The sequence below is a fragment of the Symphodus melops genome, assembly GCF_947650265.1.
Source record: "Symphodus melops genome assembly, chromosome: 5".
NCBI classification, from domain to species: Eukaryota; Metazoa; Chordata; class Actinopteri; order Labriformes; family Labridae; genus Symphodus; species Symphodus melops.
Window position 1 is genome coordinate 20,170,027 of NC_136695.1, and position 20,103 is coordinate 20,190,129.

A 20,103-nucleotide genomic window follows, 5' to 3' on the forward strand; every position below is an offset into this window, starting at 1 on the left:
GTGGAACGCCTTTGTGTCAGCAAAGGAGTTTAATTAGTCCCTGACTTCCTGAGTTATAGATTGACATTTAAGTGTCATTCCTTCCCCTCTGTAATGGTTTGCGTGTGTCTCACTGCACAAATGTATTCCTCGAGTCAGGACCACAAGTTATTCTGTTTGTGCACATATTGTATACACACACGTACACCCAAACACACTGATTTCCCCTCTCCATGTCATGTCCAAAGAAGGCCATAATCCTTCTTGACAAGTTATGACACATACTATGACATGATATCATATCATCATGGCCGCCAGTCCCATAACAGAGACAGCCTGACTGCGCTCGATACTAAACAGATGAGGAACCACGCATTGTGCAGAGTAACCTACTATAATACATGGTGATGTTGCCTTACAAGCTGAGCATACTGTATTGTATGGTAATGTTGTGTATTGTGTTTGGTAATGTTCCATGCTTTCTGGAAGATGCACTTTTATGGTGTTTTAGTTGATTGTGTGTGTCCTGCAGGCCAAGATAACCCCACACAGCTGAGATCAGCACAAAGACATGACAACAATCTGTAAAGGTTAGCATTAGTAAGACTCAATGTTCCTGTATGTGAGCAGGCTTTCCTTAAATGATGTGAGCACTAATGTGTATGCGCCTGTTTGTGTGTACGCCTCTCTCAGCATTAATGCCATGAGGAATGTGTGAAAGCTGTCAGAGAACATCAAGTTCCTAAAATAGACACTCCCCATGGGACCGAAAAGTGTAAAGAGGGAGAGGCAGAATGAGAGAGATAGTGAAGCCTGTATTCACATTTGTGAGACAAAAAGCTCTGATTCAAAGCCAGCAACAATGATTAATTATAGATTAGAGATGATGGGTAAACAGGCAAGCACATATGTGCACAAAAACACACATACACAGATGAACTCACACATCGACAAACACAATGCCCTGCGGAGTGTCTGAAAGCCTTTTGTCATACGCTGGAGAAACACACCACAGCCTTTGACAATGAAAAGTCCTCCATAAAAATCAATACAATGCAAAAAAGTTTGACTTAAATTTAGTAACTTGCACAAACTCAAACCAAATAAAATACATTGAAAAAGTGAAATGAAAGCGCTTAAGGGCTTTTATTGTATATTACATTGATTTGTATTACATTTGTATTCGACTGCAAAAAAAAAAAAAAAAAAGCTCTTTAGATTCAGAGATTGTAAAGTTATTCCAGGAAAAAAGGTGACAAAGAAAGCAAATATTCATGTTGCTGTAACGTCCCCTGCAAACCTAAAAACACGGCGTGGGTAGAACTGCAGGTGTTTCAAATTTTATAAGCACATTGAATGCAAAAAAATTAGAGTGAGATACAAAAAAGATGTGTTTTCTATGGTGGTTAGAAATGGTGGATGAGACAGCTCAAAAGAGTTACATGTGTCTCCTTAATGATTCGTTGACTTATTATTAAAAAAATAAAGTAAAATGGATGAGGAGTTGTGAAAGTGTTCGCTGCGATGCAAAGAAAAGCACGTCTTCAGAGGGAGAAAAAAGTATGGCCCTTTCATCAGCTTCAGCAGACCTTACTCCTTTTACTGGGCATGGTAAATATGCTGCAGTGGCTCATGGGTCAAGGTAAATCCTGAGCCATTGAGAGTGATTCATGACATTGTGACACATTTTATAAAGCGCTCCTTTAATGCATCCGTGCAACAGCGATTCAATCGTCGGTTGTACTTCGAAGGTGCTTATAACATTCTTCACATGCCCCACCTTTTACTTGTCTCTATGCTGGTGTTACCCTTTTTCCCCAGACATATTATTATTCCATATCCCTTTGAAACTAAAAAAGAACTTGCAAGGGATTTGGGTCATGTTATTTTCCTCTTTGTAGCATCTGCAGTAAGCATGTAGTATAGGCAGAATGATTGTCTTAGTAAAGGGGGAGATGGGGGTGAGACAAGAGTTTAAGAGACTCTTTTAAGACAACAAAGAGTGTGTAATGTGTGTGTGAGGCATAAAGAGAGAAGAGGAGGAAAAAAAGGGACTCAATCATACAATCATCCAACACTTTAAGGCAGCCAGATGATGAGGGTATATATGAGCCCACTGCTATCTCAGCTCTTCCATACCAACCTTGTGCTTCCCATACAGGAGTGCTGGATAATTAAAAGATGGACCGATAGCACAGTGAGAGCAGGACCTCATCTCCGTTCCCTCCACTCTGACATGATTAAATACAGACTTCATGAAATCATCCTCAGGATTTTCCCTCCTCAACCATACTGTCTACATCAACAAAAATCATTTTCATCATAATGACTCTGCTTAACAACACAGAAAATATAGGACACAGAATGTTTTATGGGTGCAATCATGGGAGCCATTTAATTGCTCCGGGCTGAGAATAAAGAGGTTTGCTGCATGTTATCGTGGTCTCAGTGTAACCAAAGCAATATCCTGAGGGGAGTAGTTACATCAGTTATTTATCTTACTGCTGTAATTAAAGGTACCATAATTTGTATATTTCCGTTACTTTAAAGCAGATACTGTGCACTTGTTTTAACGTTATCCTGACACCAAGTTTTGTGAATAATGTTCTGTCTTAGGTTTTAAACAACCCGGTTGTTGTGAGGTTATTCACTACACTCTGTAGTGTTGTTTTATCTTATGCACTGACATTATATTGAATTCTTCTCCAGGTGATGGATTCCAGTACCATTTTCAATTTAGGCTCGTTTGCATTTGTGTCTCAGCAATTTAAAGGACATAAATCCTTAAACTGCTTTTTGATGTAAAAGTGTTGATAAACCCGACACAAAAAGAAAACAAAGAAAACAAAAACTTGGAGGTTCTTATGCTACAGTTTATCAATGCTAGAACTGCACTGATCAGGTGTAAAATTATATAAAGTAATAACAAAGGAGCCAAATCTAAGTTTATCAAAATCAAAGGATTTATTCCAAGAGGAGTATATGGTAGGCCAGTGTGTGTGTGTGTGTGTGTGTGTGTGTGTGTGTGTGTGTGTGTGTGTGTGTGTGTATGTGTGTGTGCACGAACATGGGTCTATGTGTAACACTAGAAATCCAAGTTTATCATAGCTCTTCTGAGGACAATTTTAGCTCAAAATAACCCAAATGACTAACAAAGCAAACATGACCATTAACAACAAGATCCATTTTTTCTCTGTTGATATTTGTAATGTCTGTAACTGCTGCCAACGGGTAGGTGTCAGACAAGTCGATTAACAACATGCTGCTGAAACAGCTTTTGTTTATGTTTTCCAGGGCATAGATTCACACTGAGTGCATTATTGTACTGTTTAAATTAAACAGGAGGATATTTTGTGCATGTACAGGAAAAGATCAGCAAAGAGAGTAGACATACTGCTTCACCAACAGGGAACGCAAAAATCAACAACACACAAATGCCACTCAGGAGCTTTAACGTGTAAACACGTGTAAAGTTCCGTTTTTTTTGTGTGTGAAAACAAACTGCCAAGGAACAAAGGAACGCTGATGTTCAGCTCCTGAAGCAGTTATCACAATCTACATGTCGAGCCACTCACTACAGACTTTTTAAATATCAAATGAATCCAATTTAGTATACCTTTCTGCATTATGTAACAGTTGCGCAAGTGATACCTTCTAATCCAGAAGGGTTACATGCTAGCTTTTTGAATGACACTTTCAAACCATGAACGTGTCCATTCAAGTGCGCTGAGGTAAGATAAGTATTATAATTCTCTTAAGGACATAAAGTTTGAAACTCAACGTTGTGCAAACTCAGTCAACACATGCAGATCATGAAATTGTCAGGACAAGGACAAAATTGAACAAGGTTTTGGCTTGAACAAGTGTGTTTCTGATTACACATATTGATTCAGCCATTAACATTTTGCAGAAATTAATTAAGAAAAGAAATTCCTCTTATGAATGTTATCATTCATCGTAGACTTCTCATTCGGTAGAACTTTAGGTATTGCTCTTTGAATCTGCAATATTTGTTGTTATCATTTTGGATAGAACTTGTCATAAAGCTTTCTTCACATTAGCTTTATCATGGGAGCCTTTTTTTTTTTTTAGTCCCTCCCTTCCTCCTTTAACCCACTGACCACCTCATTCACCTTTCTTCAGCCTCAGAGATAGACAGATCAATTCTTTGTCTGAAACTCAGCTCTGCCCATGTCTTTTTGAGCACCTTCATCACGCCTCTTCCCCTTCCTCTCTTTTTTCCCCAAACTTCCCAGTGAACCCTGGTGTACTCAGGCCGCCTCTCTGACATTCATTCGCTCACTCTGCTTATTTTTCACTCTCATTCAGCGTTAGCCTGGGGGTGTGCTTGCATATATGTGTGTGTGTGTGTGTGTGTGTGTGTGTGTGTGTGTGTGTGTGTGTGTGTGTGTGTGTGTGTGTGTGTGTGTGTGTGTGTGTGTGTGTGTGTGTGTGTGTGTGAAAATGTGTGAGTGTTAGAGTAAGAAAAAGAGAGACAGAGAGAGAGAGAGACCTGCTAGAGATTTTCTAAATCCCAGGTAAGAGCAGAGCTTTTCTGCGGGAGAATTTCATTTCAACACCTCTCATCTTGCACAGAGAGCAGTAGGATAGGACTCTCCTGGTTATGAATCCAATAACCATTGTGCGTGTGTGCGCGGGTATGTATGCGTGTGTATGTGTGTGTTTGAGACACTCTGGTCTGTTTATAGGATTGGAGGTTACTCCCATAAACTCGAACTGAAGGTCAAAGAGAAAAATGAAAGATAACGAAAGACAGAGACATGTATGGTGAGAAAGAAGAGCAGGGGTTGTGTGCTTGTGTGTGTTTGTGTTTGTGTATGTATGTGTGTGCGGCTTTTGCTTGAACAACTGTGTTTCTGAGGACAGAGACAAAGAACGAGTGTGCAAGCATTGTGAAGTGCACATACACACTTTCTCTATGTTAATAGGCTTGTATTAACATAGAAGCATGCATCCTCCCATACACGCGCACACATTTGTTTACACAAACATACAGGTATGCATGCTGCAGTGAGTATTGAGTTAGAGAGCTGAGGTCAGCTCCAAATCATTACAGGTCACCATGGCAGGCCTGGCTACCAGATTAGATTGAAGACTAGCTGATAGAGCCAGCCAAGCACATTAAAACACACACACACACACACAGACACACACACAGACACACACACACACACACACATACACACATGATATAAACACAACAGTGGAGACCCCAGCAAATTAATCACAGTGCGGCTGGATGTAATGTGCTGTGATTTGGCTTTGGCTTCTTGTACACAAAGCAAGACAGCTCCCTGACCCCGGCTCAGTAAACAGCCATGCTACAGATAAAAGCAGTCCCAGTGGAGGGGACTGTTGGGAAAGCAGCCTATTAGGAAGTTGAAGAGGCTGATTAGATTAGAGAAGCCAGAGACGGGTCACTGTGCCATTTCTCTGGCTCCAGAAGCCTTTCACACCGGGGGCGACTCACACACAAAGGCCGAGCCAAAGATGCTAACCGCTTAGAAATGTGACTCTTTTGTAGGGACTAAAAGGTGTTTGTGTTTGTTTGTATATGTGTGTGTGTGGGGTTGTGTGTGTGTTTGCGCACTTGGATGGAAGAGAGGACAGAATGAATAAAGGAGCAGCTGCTGTTTATCTGCATGGCATCTCGGCTTTCAAGCATGAGAACAACACTATAAAGCTCCATTGGGGCTGTATGTAACTGCCCTATATCGCTCATCTCTGTCTAAAAAGAACAATGGAGTGAGAGATAGAAGATCTTCCTGCTCCCCCCTCTCTATCATTTCCTGCCCCGGCAGTACGCCTATCTCCCTCTGTTGGGTGATGTATGTCTGACCTTCAGTGGTGAATCTGCTGTTTGCTGCCAAGTGGATCTTTAACTGCTTCTCTGATTCACATGACCTCCCTTCCTCTGACCCTGCTAGGCCCTGCTTGGAGTGGCTGACAGCCAGGAGAGAGGGGCATCCAGCCAGGCCAGATAAAGGCTTCTCCAAATCAACTTGGACCGCTGTGGCAGCTCTCCTTCACTCTATTCTCTTGTCCTTTCATATGCACTTTTCCTTGACGCTTATTGGTGTAGAGCAATCGAGCCTTTGCTCAGTTGATGGTATACATTGTAGATTGCAGACGTGTCCTTGTCTGTTTTGTTTACTTCCTTTTTGAAGGCTCAAGTCTGGCTTTTTGGTCATTACCATGTTGTTTTTTTTCGCCAGAACTGACCACATTTGAATGAGAGAGAAGCAGAAAGAGGTGAGGAGTTGATGAACCCTAAAGCTACCAAGCTAAACAGTTTACACCCATGGCTTTTTTGTTGCCTTGCCAATAAGTTAGTTTGCAGCTGGCTCCCCTGACTCCTCAGTGAGAGCGACGGAGGACGGGCACGTACATGCTACTGTTATCGTTAGCACAAACATTGATAATTGCTACTCGTACTCAAAAATGAATATTTTAGTAGATTTTCACTCAGTGGAGCATAGACCTGTAGAGTATTCCTTGTAGAATATTTATCTAATATTTGCATCAAATATTTCATTATCAGCGGCACAAAAGCAAAACAAAAACTTTGGTAAAGTGACTGAATTAGATGAGAAGGAACCTATAGCAGACAGATAGCACTTATCACATGTCACTTAAATGACCAATCTCAAAATCATGTTCAACTTATGCTGCAATGTTACTTATATGGGAAACTTATATACACTTTTCAAGCCCATACAGCTGACATAAATAATTAAAAAGTTGTAGAGGCCTTTTTTTTTCTTTTTGTTGTTGTTGCCAGGTTGTTAACATTTTAAATGAACAGACTAGATGATAATGGACAAAGCCTGATGGACGTCACTCATTAGTTTCCAAATGGCTGGTTTGGAAGCTTCATGGCGGTTGCCATACTGGAAATGCTGATTCTATCAAACTTTTATTCAACAAAAGACAGGCAACACACTGGTGCTGAGGTAGGCCTTCATCCTCATGATAAAACGCAACAACACGGAAGCTTGCAGTCGACCTTGTCATGCCTTTAACTATGCAGGTTAACTAAACAGGTGAGTAATGACAAAAATGCACTCCCTGTAGCGTGTGCCAATACATTAAATAACAAGGCTGTAAACATGTACATTTCTGTTGTTAAAATGGACATTTTAATATGTGACGTGTAAAGGACTGCTGTGTTTTTGAGCCAGCCTCAAGAGGATACTCAAGGAACTGCTGTTTTTTGCATTTCTGCATCAGCTTCAATTTTTTAACATCAGAGATTGCAGCTTGATGTAATTCTGCTGTCAAGCTAGGCTTTTTAAAATGGTTTCTAATTGGGATTGACTCTGCTTTGGACTCAGCCTCATGTGGCCATTTGATGAACTGCAGTTTTTGGCACTTATACATTGGCTTCATTTGTTAGCCCTGGAGGTTGCTGCTTGGTAACACCACATTTAATTTTAACTGTCAGTGCTTTGAAGTACAATAACCGCATGTGGATGAAAGGACTCTTGAGTGTGCTCCCATGTTTGAGTAAAATTGGCTGAGAACAGTGTGTTTCCTATTGTACTCTGGGACAAACCAGAGACCTCATCAACAGACCTTATCTATTATTTACACAGCCCCACTGATACTCCAATAAAAAAAGCTAACTGCCTTTCCAAACAACTTTCTACTGTCACAAACAAGTGAAACATATTGGAATGCTTTCTGGCACCCAGATGCAGCAATATCTTTTGATCCAGTGTGAAGCGTTATTTAAAAGACTTCACATTGCCAAACAAATATGGGGTCAATTAGTGTGGTAAAAGTTCATTATACATATAGAGTCACAAAAAATATCAGGAGAAGAGAAATAAAACATAAAACAGACACCTGATGGATACATGTTAAAGCAAACACTTGAATCACATTATCCCTTTTGGACCTGTTGTTGCATAATGCTTAATGTGATGGTCGTAGCTTTCATCTGCAGCTCGGTATATGCTCTGATTAGCTCCCAGGGAGAAAGCCAAGCTGAGAGGGCTGCAGAGGGGAGAAATAGCAAATAAGGAAGAAGGATGGGAAAAAGGATTTTTTGAGATATGTGAAATGCAATCCTGTCAAAGTTTATTAAAACTACATTTTAAATCTCTTCCCCAATGAAATGTGGCAGAGGGAGCTTGATCAAATGCGTAACCAGATACAAACACACAAAGTCAAGCAGAAACTGAAATACACACCGACTGTTAATACACACTTTTTCCTTGCATATGTATGGGTGAGAGTCGCAGTCTCATTAATAGTGTTAGCACAGCATCGCACCTTAATGATCACCATCTCTCTGGTGCCTCTTTTTCTGACACCGTTTCACTTTAACTGCAGGGCCAGCAGGGTTCACGTCAGGATAACTCATACTCTCTCCATATATCAAAGACATTTCAGACCACTTTACCAGAGGGTGACTAATTGTCCACCGCCCAGGAGATCAAGTCCGCATCCAGAGCCAGGTTGTCAGCTCTGACAGGCACAAGTCTGGAACTAGTCCCATATTTTATCCTCCACTGCACTCCCTGCTTTATGCTGAACAGAGTCCTATTCTGAGCTCTTATTCCTCTGTCTCAATGGACACCTTTGACCAGATTTGACCAGCTTCTTATTTCCTATTCCCTCTCCGATTGCAGTAAGTCTGCACCTGCTCAACCGTGAAACCATAACTAAATATAAATCATCCTTTCTCTTACTCTGTCATTCTGATAGCCCTTCCACACTTGCTCATTTGTTCTCTTTATTTTTCCCTCAATCCCCCTCTACTCTCTCCCCCCCCCCCCTCTTCTTTCTTTCTCCCTCTACACCTTACACAAACACAACTCTAATAAATTGTGGCACTGGTAATTACATAGAACCCACCGGTAAATTTCACTTCCATTTACATTTAGATTACAGAATATTTCATTCCTATCAATCTGCTGTGCAAGCTGCAATGTGTGGATGGCTTCGTCCATATGCAGACACAACTGTTCATGGCATTTTTATATTCTCACTGGTGCATGTATGGATGCACAGGGGGGTGAATACCCATATGCCCACACTTACACAAACTGTGCAAGGGAAAGAGAGAGAGCACACACACACGTGCAGGTTCATACATACATAAACAGTGAATATTAAATTAATGTTTTTAACAGAACACGTAAAAATGCACATATGGGTGATAAATTGTAAGTTACCTACCCACATATTTAATGTGCAAACATATTTGCACTCACAGTCACACACTTGACTGGTGTGGCAAAATGTGATCCTGACTTACACGAGGTGTTATGAAGTATTTTTTTCTGTGTCGTATCAAAAAGCAATTTAAAACTTTATGCCAGAAAAAATTAACCCTCTCTGTTAACAATGAGATGTTTGGCATGATGATCTAAACTAGAGCCAGCCATAAAGGGGAGCTTCAAATGATTTGGCATCACTTTTGGGTAGCTACCTGTCGTGCATATTTGTATGCAGTCCATGATGCATGCACATACATTTATATCTAGGTAGTATCTATTTACCATTTCTGTCTCAAATGATCATCTACTTTAAAAACGTATGCATTAAAATTTGATTCTTCGCTGACTCTAAATGAAGACTTATTTTGAAAAATCACAGTAAAAAGTACCAACAAAAGTCTTTTGAAACATAAGATCATAAGCTAATAATAATTTACTCGGTGGCATCTCGATTCTTTATTTATATTTATTTGATATATTTGTCTGAGGAGAGAAGTTTCACACACTCTTTGAGGATTGCTGCTGTTGTAGATGTGAACGGTGAAAAATCTCTTTGTAAGAATGTTTTTCTGCCTCCACACTTTCCTCATTTTCTTTGCACACTATTTTCACAGTGATGCCATGGTAAGTCTTTGGAGAAAGCATCCTCCTGTTCTACGCATACAGACACACACCCCACACAGAAAAAAAAAACAAAAAAAACAACAACTTCTGGATCATAACATATTCAGATGCAATCTCATCTACCGTGCATAAAAGACAGCAATACGCACCCAAAAGCTAAGTGTAATATTTCAGGAGTTTATAAGGAGAGAAGAGAGAGGAGAGGGGAAAAGAGCCAGAGGCAGCAACAAGGAAGAACAGATACCACCAAGATTTGTGCCTTCTCTCTCTCTCCCCATCGTTTTCTTTTTTATTCTGTCTGTCTCCCCGTTTGTCTTCCTTTCTGGCTCTCCCACCACCCAGTCCCCCTACTCTCTGCAGAACTGCATCATATCTAAAAGTAATGAGAGCACCAGAAGCAGGAAGATAGCAAGGGAAAGGGAGGTACTTCAGGGAATTAGAGTGTTTAAAATAAACACACAGTTTTTCCTCTTGTGGACGATCAGTGCAAATAATCCCCCTTTTCTTTTATCTGCATTCACACCCAGAATAACCAGAAGGTACAGAATCATACACCTGTATAATGTGCACTGACAGTGTTAGAGAGATATTAAAAAATACAAAAGCGATCCTTTTTTCCAATCACAAGTGAGGAGGCTTTAATGTTTCTGCCATTGTTTTCTGCATTACCTGATTGTTCAGGATGCTCTCATTATTACAGCTGTATTGCTCCCAGTGGCACTACAGGACACAGAAAATACATTACCTAGCAGTACTTAAGTGTATGAGACATTAACTAAAGCGTTTTGCCAGAAGATACTATGGAGGTAATTTCCCGTTTAAAATAGTTTTTTCTTTTTTTCTCGGGTGTATTCCCAGTTGCAAAAAAAAGTCTGTGAAAAAGCACAAAGACAATGTTTCTATCGCTGACACAGGCCACATGAGAGGATGTGTGGCTGGTCATGTAGGGATTTAGGTGTGGACCTAAATGGGTGCTGATGTCCTCTCCACCAAGACAGCTTTATTGTCATTAGGGATTTGTGCTGATAGGATCTGCTAAGGTTCGGGGCCGCTGGCTGCAGGAGGAAATTGAAGCAATGGGGTTGATGTTAGAGTTTATACAACAGAGCTGCAGGATACCAAAAACCTGATAATTCTCACCATTGGGACACATTAACTTCAGTACAGAATAAACAGCCGCACACTGTTGACCCTCAAGGTTACAAGGAATTGACAAAAGATCCTGAATAAATGTTAGCAGATGTTAAATCACCAAAGTGAGGAGAGTTAGAATGAGAGCATGCATTGCCAGCATTTCAGGAAAAAAAAAAAGAAATTGCTAGACTATGTCCTTCCTCCCAAAGGAAAGCATGACAAACCTAGGGTTGAAAAATGTTTCATTATTCTGACTTTGGTTATCTGTCCTTTTTCAGTTATCTTGTCAATCAATTCTATTTCTGACCTGAAGGCCTCTTCCCTGTGAAAACCTTGGCTAGCGTTATGGCACTACATACAAGAGCAGAACAGCCTTTTAGATAACTAAAATAAAGTACAACATTCAATCTTTTAATTCTTCAGAAAAATTAAACCAAATAAAATCTAGAAGTGCATAACTTGCTTTGTACAGTGACCCTGTAAGTATTAGGTGATTCTAGAGTCTGCTGGGCCACTATAGGCAGGCAATAACAGGAGGGTCCGCCAATCATAATTCATTACAATTGTGTTGTGAATAATCTCCCAACATCAACAAAATGGCCAAATGTAAACATTATGTTTTACTTCCAATGTAAATACAAAAGAAAATCAAAAACCTTGTGATTCCAAGGTATTACAAACATTAAAAACCAAGTCATGGTATGCTGAGTGATATTATTCAAGATTCTCTTTCATATATTTAGGGCTAGACTAGCAACATTCAGTAATTTGCTATTCTATAAGTGCTGTCAGACGGGTGGATGGTCCTCTCGGGAGGTTTCCAACTGTCATTGCAAATTTTGAGCTACTGCTGTGGTTTAAAGTTTGTCAGCCCTCGTGGCCTTATTTGCCTGTTGACAGGCTGCAGGGATAAAACATATTTATTTTTTTCATAATAAGCCTTAATTAGTTACATTTTATTTATTTTATTTTATTTTATTTTATTTTTTGCTAGAATCAGCCTGTTAAATTCAATGTGGAGAAGATCAGTTTCTCTTTTGAAGTGTCAAATTTTCTTTCCTAATATTTGTTGAAATTAAAAAGAGCAGAAACTGTACAATGACACAAACACAGACAAATACTGTACATGTTGAGAAGGAAAAGGCTTCATGTTGACACACTTGCATGGTCTCCACTCATGATTTCTCACTGTACATGTTTCTCACAACACAACTCACAGGCATGGCATGGCACACAGTACACTCCTGTGATCATTAGAGCAGAGTGAAAATCAATCACAGGAGAATGCCTGTTCATGGCTCACTAAGACAGCAGAGAGTGTCACCATGCTAGTTTAAACAAAGATGATAATACACACATACATGCATGTGTCTGTTGTGTATCATAAAGGAGGGGGGGAGTCCATTCACAGGCTCATATATGAGAGTATATGCAGACAGATCTATGCTGTATTCTTTGTCTTAACAGTAACTGGGAACTGCTGAGTCCCCGGAGGAACAAACCTTTCATGTTTGAGGGCATGCAGATAGAAAAGAAAAAACAGCACCATCACACATACACTCAGGCATAACAGATCAAACCCATAACCCATAACATGCTTTTGAATAAAACAGCTTTGAGAAAAGTGCAGGCTTCTACAAAGGACTGTGGGACGATGAGGGTTGAGATGCGGAGACATCTCGGCCTGGAGGACTGGACACAAACTTGGTTAAGTGCAGAAAAATGCTACAGAACAAAGACAGAATGAGTAGGTTGGAGGAGGGCAACAGTTTGTCAAAGAGTAGGAGGCTGTCAGGAATAATGTGTTTGAAAGAGCTGCAGAAGCACTGAGATCAGGCAGGCTTGTGTGAGAAGGGTATGGAAGTTCAATTGCCTCAAATAAAAAGTTTTTTGCAAGGTGTCCTTTGGGCGTTCGCTGAATAAGACATGTTATAAAAGAACGTTTTTCCTTGTTATTGCTCCTTCTTCTGTGCAAGAAAAAAACAGCTGCACCTTGCTTTTTATATTAGTTTGATTTAGTTATTACAGGCACATATTTAAAGACCCTAAAGTTGGATTGATGGCTGTACTAAATCTAAGTCTGTTGTCATGGGGGGGATAAAGTAGCCTATCAAAGACAGACATTTTTGTTGAATCATGTCTCATTTACAATGACAGGTATCCTGCTTTAAATCAAATCGACTTACAGTTTTGCTAAAGTTTGAAAGATATATTTCTTTTTGAGCACATAAATCAAGTTAAAAGGCGCAGAAATAGAGTAAAGTGGACTCCCTTTCCAAGCGTGTACCTCTGTGTCCTTCTACCTCTTGTTTACATCTAAAACCAAGAGCTGTCTGTAGCGTTTAGTGTTGATGTGGAGCAACAAAAAGAGGCACCCTAATCCTGGGCTGAATATGCATGACTCCTCTGTGGGTGCTCGCAGTCGAACAGTTTCAGCACTGCGTTGGTGAACAGCGCCAAACACAGCCAGCTCCGAGCTGCGCTTTGACGGCAGCGGTTTGACAGCCCGCGCTGGGGAAAAAGAACCTTTTATCTGTAATCTAATCGTTATCCCGGAGGTTGTAACCGAGAGAGGTTTTCGTTTTCCCCTGATGATACCAAAACCTTGTTGAAGCACGGGGCTTTTACTTTGAAGCCCTTGTAGCAATAAAAGAGAGAGAGAGAGAGAGAGAGGAGGGGGGGGGGGGGGCGGAGGTGATGTTAAAAACAGCGAGGGGGAGAGAGACACAAACATATTGAAAGTTGAGTCGTTTTCAACAAAGTTTATTCTCTTTTCTTCTCCTAACAATACACTACTGAAAATAGAGAAAGTGGGAGAAGGCGGGAGGGGACAAAGGAGAGAGGAGAAAGGGAGGATGATTTGAGGGGGTGCACTTCATTTCTCGTTTCGAGTCGCTCGTGCACATCGTGAACAGAAGTGATCCCCCTTTCCCTGACCCACGCACGGTGGGCACGAGTTGCAAAGGCTTCAACAGGAACCCAGTGCGATGCAGCCCCTGAGAAAAAGAGACCCAGACACTTGTACACAGAGAGAGAAAGAGATGGGAGGGGGTGAGGAGGAGGAGGAGAGAGAGTGAGTGTGTGTTCCTTGAGAAAGACTCTGAACCACTTCAGTCTGCCTGCGCTGGCGCACGATAACAACTTCAGGTTGTTGCTGCTCTGGATGAATTTACCGCCTCGTGCCGCGGAGTTCCATTCACAAAACGGCTGATTTCAAACCCAAGAGAGGAAAGAAGGGGGTCAGATGTTTCCCCATCCTTCCTCCTGGATGTGTGTGACTCAGGGGCGCAACTGCAAGAGTGTCTGCTCCCCTTTTCTGGATTGAGAACCCCTATTGGGATGCTGCTGCTGCTGCTGCTGCAGCCGCTGTCTGACTGGAGCTGCGTGCACTTTACAGACTGGACCAGTGGACTGTAAAAAGAAAGAGAAGAAAAAGAAGAGAGAGGGGAAGTGAAGTAAGCCACCTGAGGAGAGAGGGGGTGTGCAAATCAGAGAGTGGATGGATTCATCTTCTCCTCCGGCACTCCACAGGCACCCATTCATTTATTTAAGCCCGACCGACGAGAGCATGCCAAGCGCAGACTCCAGCGGCGGAGCTCGGTCAGTATAAAATCCCTGTCTGTGTCTTTGTGTCTTTTTATATCCCTCTCTCATACTCATCTGGTTGAGTTTCACCCCACAGAATCATAATCATCCTGTTTTCCTCTTTGTATGCACGCACAGACTTCCAAACAGAGGACAAGATTGACACGTCCTCTGTGGTCGCACTCTTACCTGCGCAGGAGCTGGGCATCTGGACTCTACTTTGGAAACACAAGTACAGCAGGAGGCAGAGGAACCAACAGTACATGGGCCCACAGCCCCACGAGGCCCCTGGAATGGCGTGCAGTGCGTGTTACTACCTGGTTATCAGCTCCACGCACCTGAGCAATGGACACTTTCGGCGCGTCAAGGGGGTTTTTAAAGGACCACTGCGTCCCACCGCGAGCAGCGATTCACCAGGGAGAGAACACACAGGGCTTGATGGATTTCCCAAGGTGGGTGTGTGAAAGAAACAGGAAGTGAATGAGTGTGCTTGTTTGTTTGTGGTTGTGTGTGTGTGTGTGTGTGTGTGTGTGTGTGTGTGTGTGTGTGTGTGTGTGTGTGTGTGTGTGTGTGTGTGTGTGTCTGCGTGTGTGATTTCCTTTTCCTGTTACTTTTTGGTAGCCACTACAAGGGCTAGGAAACTAGCAATTTAACAGATAGTTCATCACAAGTTTATGTGATGGAATGAAAAGTTTGAAGAGGTTGGTTAAAGCGACAACAGATTCAGAGGCACTGTCAGATAATGAGGAGTTGGAAATGTTCTTAGGGGTGCTGATCTTTTCATTATCGTGAGTCATGAAATGGCCTAGTCATATACATATACATTTTTCTTTGTTTTTCTGGTAGACGATGGCAGACTGTATTGAATAATAAAAAAACAGGAATCCAACCATGAATCCATTGTCGCCTGTACTCTTTCTTTTTCCCTCTGATGGCTGAGATTAAAAGGACACAAACTCCATTCAGTGAGAGATGAGTGCCAGCTGAAAAATAGCACTAATTATGTGAGTATTTTCAAGGTGTGTACTTGTGTTGAAGTGTCTTTGACCTCAGCAGCCTATTTAAGTAACTTCCTGACCTGTCCCCAGTGACTTGGGTTCCTTTAAACCAACTAACAGGCATTTAGATTTTAACTGGTTCTCAGTGTGTGCACTTAAGGATTGTGTGTTTTTGTGCAAACTTACCGGGACAATGAAAGTGTGTGACAGAGAGAGAGAGAGAGAGAGAGAGAGAGAAAACAAGATGTATGCAAATAAAAAACAACTTATACAGTACTAGCCTTAATATATGTGTGTATATGTTCAGTATGGGTGTGTGTGTCTGTTGTAGCTACTTTGAGGGTCTCTGGTAATCACACATTATTCATGAGCTCTTAATGGGAGACGAGACAAACTGGCGGAGCTGATGACAAGTTTGATGAGAAAGGAGGGAAGGAGCAGCTGGTATGTGTGTATGCGTGTGTGTACGCGTGGGAGTGTGTGCGTTTGCTCGTACGCAAGTCATTACCAGTCTGTCATGTTCAGCCCTCGCTCACTATGTGATGGGAATGAGTGAACAGTTTTGAGCACACACAGTCACACAAGGAGAGATGCTGCACAGAGTCATATGAACACATGTAACTTTCACACATACTCAAATAAAGTAACGCACATTATTCCCAGGTGGACCAAATAACTACCGTTAATGACAAATGATTGCACATACTTCCTATATCGCTCTTTTTTGTATATAAATAAGACATGTTGACATATAGTGTATCTCAGCATCTACTAATGAGGCCTCTCTTTAAAATTTGATTATCGGAATCATCAATCATCCATCCCCTCGTAGAATCATCAAATGCTCATTTTTTTTGGATCTCTGCTAAAACAAGTTCAGTCTTGTCCCAGAAACAAGCCGGATTTCTCTGAAATAGTGTAATTTGAAAGAACATAGGCATATTGACTATATTAGGCCTCTCTACATTCATAAACTGATGAATTCATTTGGGTGTTTTCCGGCAGACATGTTTATTGTTGAGGTTCTACGCATGGTATGAAAAGAGACATCAAGTGTGTCAAACCTATGTTAAGGTTAAAATGAAGCGTTGGTATCAAATCATTTTATCTTTTTTGGGGTAAAGATGAAAATGTGAGAGAGGCATCAACATCTTAAAAGTGTTAAAAATTTCCTACCAAATGTAGAGCTATAAAAAAATGTCACATAATCAATTCTCTGAATGGCAGAAAATCAGTCAGCAAGTATCTTTTTAAGAAATAGAGTTCCTTTTGAGTGTGGTTATTCACATTCACAAGTCAACACTTATATGATGTTTTACTAAATGAGAAATGTAACTTACTTACCATAATTAACTGGCCTTTAGACAAACCACTAACTGATTAACTGACAGCATTTAAGACAGGTTAATGGTCCTTATTTTTTAGCCCTTTGAGAAAGCTGGGTGGTTTGGTTTGATTTGATTCAATAACTCGCAACTTCACTCCTTATTTTTGTTTTCACATTGTGTTAACCATTTGAAGTAATCAATTTTGTCAATGTAATTTGATCTCTACTCAATAAACCATTCTATATTCCCTGGTCTAGCTGTAAATGGTGAGTATTTCATAAAGTATTGTTTGTAGGTGAATTTTAGCTTACACAGCATGGAGTACAGCTCTGTTTGAACATCTTTTCATGGTGGTATATTCAAGTCTTTGCTATAAGTTGCAGAACAGCATTTACCAACATCGGTCTGTGTAGCACTCTGTCAACCAAATAGGCCATTTTTATACAGCAGGAATTAAACTTAGAGGAAAGCACAGAAGCTACTTGTCAGAAACTCCTCTGTGTAAAAGGCCTGTGAGGAAATGTCAAATAAAATCTGACGTTGAAAATTATAAGTCTGTAGAGCTGTAATGCACATGTATATCCCTTTAAATATCATCAAAAGTAGAAATGCCATCAAAGCAAAGCAGGCGAGCAAACAACATGAGCGGCAGCGACTCAGGAGATTCCCTGTCAACATGAATATCTGGATTCAAGCCTTCAGCCTAATGAAATGTTACTGACGGAAAATCAGAGTCCACGCATGCTTTAGCCTCTTACAAGCTCATGGAGAAAAGAAGTATGCAGTAATCAGCCATCACATTATGGCCACATACGCAAACTGCAAATAAAATGACAGCTACAACGAATGTACTTTGTTGTTTTTACAGGGTTTCTACATTTTCCGTTTTTATTGGCATTATCAGAAAGGTGATGAGTCTAGGTCATAGTGATGTTGGTGGTGTACTGGAGTGCATTACGTTGAAAGGTGTTCCTAATATCTTGTCCCCCAGTTAATGGGTGTTATATTGGTTTTGCATTAAATTACATAGATGGTCTTGTTATCATATTGCGGCTGTCCGGTGTGTTTAGTGTTGATGATTCTGGTCCTGGGCGCTTACAGTTATAGTTGTCATTCATGGTCGAAAAGATTTGTTCCCCTCCAATCCAGCAACATGTCCTCTCTAATGTAGATAAATCTACCTGGGGAAAGTTTTCAGTGTCATAAAATGCTGGCTAAGAAGGTGCGAAAGGTCAAAAAAATAAAAAATAGACGTGCTTTCAGTTTTGTCCATATTAGTTTAGACACGGACCAATTTATGGGCCTGTCAATATGATAAACAAGCAACGCTTGTGGTCACGTTGTTCTAAAGTGACCTCTTGTTTAAGGTGAAACAAAGTTGTGCAGCTTTGAGTTGAACACAAACCTCTTTGAAAGTGTAAGTCATGCTGAGGAGCATCTTTTACACTCCCCCCCCCCCATTCTACTGTAGTGAATGCCGTGGCAGCTAGCCGCTCTTTGATTCAGCTTAGATCAGTGCAGTACAAAGATATTACAGCAGGGATTTGTCAGGGGTAACTTCTCGCATCTTCACTTTGATAAGGCATTGCACCATTAAGTAAACACATCTCCACAAACACACACACACACACACACACACACACACACACACACACACACCTTGCTTTTCAACAAATCCTCTGGTTTTTGTTAAAAGATCTTGTTTAGTTAGCTTCCCTGTGGAGTGTTGCAGTATATCTAGAAGAAGATTTCGCTCATTACCACTTTATCACCACTAATTAGTCATTGTGATAGGTCTCTCGGACGCGTCTAAATTCTGGTTCTCGTATGTATATTAGGGCTTAATCACCATTGGTGAGTCATTATTTAAACTCTGATTAACACTTCAAAGGTTCATTTTTTGTTCTTGGTGTCGGTGAAGAGGGAGGACAGGAGGAGAGATATGGTGACAGAAAGGTGTGTGCATAAAAGACCGATACAGCGCCAATGCAGCCATCAATTTATACAAACTGATCCACACCTTTCTTTTAATGATACATGGATAAAAACATATTTTCCCATTCCATCTGTCCTCCTATTTCCCTTTCGGAAACATACCTCATATAGCATTGTATGTGTACTTACTTAACTGAAGACGACTTTGATGTATATTTCACGCTATTGCAGACAACAGATGAATCATCAGCTATACAGCTTAGTGTCAAATCGAGTGCAAATTTCCCTTCATCTGAGTCTCTCTGTGTGTGTGTGTGTGTGACTCTTCGTTTGCACCCTCCATGTTTTCATTGATTCCTCGGGGAGCTGAACAGTGTTTATGGAAATGAGGTGGCATTTACACATATGCCCCTGAACAATTATCTTGAAACAAGTGTTTAGCCACACAAAAACATGGCCCGTGTTTCTGAGTGAGTCAAGTACTCGGCTACAAATATTACGCCATCATGAGGGGACAGAGGTGAGATGAGCCAACTGGTTCGCCATTTGGCGCGTCAGTTTGCTCATGGCTGTAAACACGATACCCAGGAATCTTTGAGCGCATTTTAATGATGATCATAATGATTAATGATACAATCTTGGTATCAAAAGAACTCCTGTGGGATGATCAAGCTGGTTGTAGTATCTTGACATTTATGATGTTAGACAAATGTCAGAAAGAGAGATTTTTGTGAAATGTGAATTGAGGATAACAAAATGATTTAACAGCAGGGTTGTTCAGTCTTGTGTTGACTGGAAGTCATGGCCCTTAATACTGCAGTCACTCACATTCATAAAGAGTAGTCTTAATGCACGTACACACACCGGCACAGCCATCAAGCCCTGGTGGAGCAGTTTGAGAGTGAGCAGGTGAGTGCTGCTGAATACTAAAGTCCTGTATGACTCGACCATTCCTGCTGACCGCTGCAAAGTGCTCCCACTGATCACCGCTAATGTCCTCCATCACAGTTTACACTCAACACTCCAGAGAGTGAGAGTGTGTGTGTGTGTGTGTGTGTGTGTGTGTCGATGTGTGTGTGTTGGGGAGAAAGGTGGATAATTGGGACAGATGGGTGAGATAGGATGAAGCGAAAGAGGAGGGAGATGGGGTGAGAGCGAGAGACGGTTGGCATCGATTTTAACACTCTCTCAAGCCTTTATTGACATTTCATTTAGCTAATGAATTCATTAGCGCTTCATAGCATAATAACCTCTACTTGATAACCAGGATGG

General features: G+C 41.0%; 1 protein-coding gene across 2 annotated transcripts in view; it reads left to right on the plus strand.

Moving 5' to 3' along the window:
- The first annotated feature begins 13,833 nt into the window (after positions 1 to 13,833).
- The window catches only part of znf804b (zinc finger protein 804B), a 30,872-nt gene continuing 24,602 nt past the window's right edge, over positions 13,834 to 20,103 (plus strand). Inside the window, exons 1-2 of one of the 2 annotated variants that reach the window (XM_079345007.1) lie at positions 13,834 to 14,585; positions 14,709 to 15,022. In XM_079345007.1, coding sequence (XP_079201133.1) covers positions 14,834 to 15,022 — 189 coding nt within the window. In that variant the 5' untranslated portion in view covers positions 13,834 to 14,585; positions 14,709 to 14,833. The remainder of the gene's footprint in view (positions 14,586 to 14,708; positions 15,023 to 20,103) is intronic. The other variant, XM_079345008.1, reaches the window with a different exon arrangement.